The 4,379-nt window shown below is 33.9% G+C and overlaps 1 protein-coding gene across 1 annotated transcript in view; it reads right to left on the bottom strand.

Moving 5' to 3' along the window:
• Positions 1 to 2,218: 2,218 nt before the first annotated feature.
• The window catches only part of LOC107673469 (tubulin monoglycylase TTLL3-like), a 9,772-nt gene continuing 7,611 nt past the window's right edge, over positions 2,219 to 4,379 (bottom strand). The window contains exon 13 of the mRNA XM_016467064.1: positions 2,219 to 3,415. Within this exon, the coding sequence (XP_016322550.1) occupies positions 2,810 to 3,415 (606 nt within the window). The 3' untranslated portion in view covers positions 2,219 to 2,809. The remainder of the gene's footprint in view (positions 3,416 to 4,379) is intronic.

Here is a 4,379-nt window from a genome sequence, read left to right as displayed (position 1 = left end):
CTGTTTCATGCTTATAAAAAAAGAAACACAACATAAAAAATTAAAATATTTATATAATAAATAAAATCAAAATAATAAAATATATAATAAAATTCATGCTAATGAACAATCAGTAATGTTAAAAATGATCAGATGGCATTACTGATTATACATGATAAGCAAGCATGTTAACCACTAAACTGAACAATTCTGCCCTGCTAATATCCTGCTCTTTGGTCAAGTTGTCATTTTCCTCCTGGGTTGTGTGTAAGAGGCTTAAGATGTTATTTTAGAGTCTCATGATTATTTTTTTACACTTAAACCCATTGCTCCCAGCTATCTGTCTCTCTCCTAGTTTAATCATCCCATTTAGTTAACAGCTCAATGGGTCACCGACCTGGCATTCCAGCCTTTTTATACAGTACTTCCCATGCTGTACTTCCAAAGAACTTCTGTCAAACCATCATGGAAGACAGTCAAGAATCTTTGAGGAAAAGCCAAAGCAGAGAGATGACATTTGCTGATTGCTTGGATTATCAATCAATCACCACAGCGCTGATGGTGTAGCTCCACTTAGAAAAGCAAGACAATTCTCTAGGAGTGTTAAAAAATGTGTACATACCTGTACATGCATGCCTACTTTTTTTGGCTCTGTAATTACTTGTCAAGATTTGCATATGAGATACTTAAATGTAAGTACAAGGCTTACAGAAACATGAATACATTTCTCTTCAATATAAATATATATTTAGGCCTATATATAATTGAAATTATTTGTATGAATAATATAATTGAAATAATTCAGGAAAAAGAAAAAACTTCTTTAAGCAATGTATGGGCCTGAATGTAGAACATATGTATGACGTAAGTATCACTATGGGTTTTTATGGCCATGGTTGGTGGTGCATATTAGTTGTGCCTCTGTAGGTTACACAGAGTTCACAGACCCCCAACATGTGTGTGACAGAGAAAGTAAGAAGGGGGTGATAGATGTGTTTGGTTGATTTGCAACCACATTCTGTCATTTTTTCTTTTGAGGTTTGACAACTCTCCTACGTAGACATCTGACATCTACATAGCAAATTATGCTTATTAAAGTATGTATTATACCCATTTATTGCCATATGGATAATAAACCACCTCCGTGGTATATTGCATTATAGACACTCTAAAGTGATAAAAGGAAACAAGCGTTTTGCCATGCAAAAGCTTGGTGGACAGTGGGAACTTCACATTTACATTTCACAAGATAATTCCCTCATGAAGTACTTTAGATTTTAACTACAAGCTGTTCCTAATCAGACAAACATCTTTTGTAGATCTTGAGATCTGCTAAAAGGTAAAAGTGAGTCATATTTGTAACAGTGTCTGCTAATGGGTGTGTATAAAGTGAGTGTTTGTTGATATTAAAGTTTTCAGTCTCGATTTGCTTGTGTTGGATATGTGACTGAGTGCAGTGTCTCTAAATTACAGTCAAATGCAAACATTCTGAAAATGTCTTCATATAAATGTTAAAGGGGTCATATGATGCGATTTCAATTTTTCCGTTCTCTTGGTATTCGGCCAATCACAACGCACTGGATAGCTGGCCAATCACAGCACACCTCGCTTTTTCAGACCGATGAGCTTTGTAAAAATTGACGAGTTTCAGAAAGGCGGGGCATAGTGGAGAAACAATAATGTACAGTATGTGGAAAATGTGTTTTTTGAACCTTAAACCGCATAAACACATTTCATTACACCAAATACACAAAATAATGTTCTTTTTAGCAGCATCATATTTTTAATGATAAAAATAATTAAATATAATAAATAAAAAAATTATATATGTCGAGTAAAACAACAATAGAGACTTAAGTGAGCATAAGTCGCACAAATATTTCAGAGATTTCAAGGAGTTTAAGTGTTCCCTTTTATTTTAGATGATCAGGATGATCGCTTATGCAAAAATACAAAAATGTCCTTAAAACCCTGTCCTTTTGACATACCAAACTGTATTAACACATATTATAACAAACCATCATGGTGGATTTAGCATGTAAAGATACTATATTATTTATACCCATGATGATGAGCCTTGTCAAAAATTATGAAGATGAATGCTACCTCCATCTAGTGGTGAGTTTGGTTAAAGGTTTACATCATAAAAGTACAAAATTAGTTATATAAAATCTAATTGTTACTTAGCTTGATTCAAATTGCATAAAATGTTACAATTTTGAGAATGTCACTAGTGTTTCCAATAAGAAACTTTGTCAATGAACAGCTCATAAGGAAACATCCTTATTGTTTCTGAAGAATACAAAATTTAGCACCATTAAGCTTAATACTAATCAAGATTCCCATATCAATATATTACAGAACTAGGCATTCCATAATAGTACCTTACTATAGTATATCTTACATTAAATTTTATGCATTATGTTAAAGATGTGTTTTCCCAAAAAGTCAAAATTCTACAAGCTGTTGTATAGTCAAATGCACTGTTTATGTGCCTGTTGGTCTTTTTTGGAACTTAGACCCTGGCCAAGGTATGCTTCCATTATATGGAAGTGATCAGTCAATATTCTGCATAAGATCTTTTTTTGAAGAAAACTGATAAAAAAAAGGCTTGTGCTCAGGAAAAAGGTGCTGGAATCCTCTTCCTCAACTAATATGCTGTTCTCTTTCTTATTTCTGTAGATTGCCAAGGTATATGGGTTTTAAATACAGTGCATTGAAATATAAACTCACAATACAACTGATGCAATCTAAAACTTATTCATTCCTTTTAGGTCATATTATCACACAAGAATCTGTTTGAATGAGATCATGTTCTTCAAAAGGTTCCTCAGGATGACTTCGGCCCTTCTCTCTCCGTAAAAGTGTCCATGGTCAGTCTATGGTTTAGCGACAGGTATTTCTGCATGCGCAAGACAGGATAAGATGTATTGACTGTATGTGTTTCATGTTTGTAGCAACCGGAAGTGAGCGTCTGTCTGGGTCGTAGATTTATTACGTCCAGTGATAGGGTTGGACGGTAAAGCGATGGAAGGTTGCTGCGTGTCCTGTGTGTAGGGGGGTGATCGGGCTGGGCGTGAGTGTGTGAGAGCTTTTGAGGATGAAGTTCTGCTGGGCTGGGAAGGACACAACAGGTTGAGGGCAAGTTGAGTCTTTGGGGACACTTCCTCAGTTTAGGTTGAAAGATCAAAGATTTCTCTAGAGTGAATTCACGGGAGGAGAGGGTAGGCCAGGCCTTCTTTACCTCTTCTGATTGGTTCTCTTTACCAGAAATGCAATGGCTGCTTATGAGTGAAGACTTGTGACTGCTGGATTTTGATAGCGGATCAGGGTGAGACTGAATAAGAGGCTTGTAAAAAGGGGCTCGAGGACGCCTGATTGAAGTCCCCTCTACGAGAAGATTCACTCCCAAATACTGAGGAACTTCTACTGCTGCCTGAAGAAAAAAAAGACAATATGTTGCATATAGAAAATAAAGTTAGCTTTTAGGACACTATTAGGACCCAAAAAGCTATTCGATTTTCTGTGACATTTTCAAGATGATTACATTTTACCCCCACTGATTAAAATCTATCAATTTGTAATTATTTAAAAGCAGATATTTAATTGTCAAATTGTTTAATTGTTTAATTCAGAAAGGACAATTTAAATTGATAAAGTCACAGAAAAGATTTATATTTCAAATAAACGCTGTTCTTTAGATTTTTTTAATCATCAAAGAATCCTGAAAAAATATCTCATGGTTTCCACAAAAATATTAAGCAGCACAACTATTTTCAACATAGATAATAAGAAATGTTAACAATAACAATATATATAAAAAAATCATATTAGAAGAATTTCTTATATTAGAATGTTTGCTGAAAATTCAGCTTTGTCATCACAGGAATAAATTACATTTATTCATTTTATATATATTAAAATAGAAAATAGTTATTTTAAATTGTAATAACACTTTACAATATTACTGTACTGTATTTTGTATCAAATAAATGAAACCTCGGTGACCAGACCATAAGAAAAATGAAAAAATCTGACCACAAACTTTTGATGAATAGTATACAGGTACATCTCAAAAAATTAGAATATCATGGAAAAAGGTCAATATTTTTTGTCACTCATTTCAGAAAGTGAAACCCATATATTATATAGATTCATTACACATAGAGTGAAATATTTCAAGCCTTTATTTCTTGAAATTTTGATGATTATGGCTTACAGATAATGGTGTGACACCATGACTTTCCAATATTGAACTTTTTCACAATATTCTAATTTTCTGAGACACTGAATTTTGGGTTTTCATTATCTGTAAGCTAGGGATGTACCGTATCGGGCCGATACTGAGCTCATGTACTCGTACTCATTAAAATGCCCCGATACCAAACGCCGATACCACA

This window comes from Sinocyclocheilus anshuiensis, unplaced genomic scaffold (genome assembly GCF_001515605.1).
Source record: "Sinocyclocheilus anshuiensis isolate Anshui unplaced genomic scaffold, SAMN03320099.WGS_v1.1 scaffold44, whole genome shotgun sequence".
NCBI lineage: Eukaryota > Metazoa > Chordata > Actinopteri > Cypriniformes > Cyprinidae > Sinocyclocheilus > Sinocyclocheilus anshuiensis.
The sequence above is the reverse complement of the archived record's forward strand: the minus strand, read 5'-3'. Positions and strand labels throughout refer to the sequence as shown.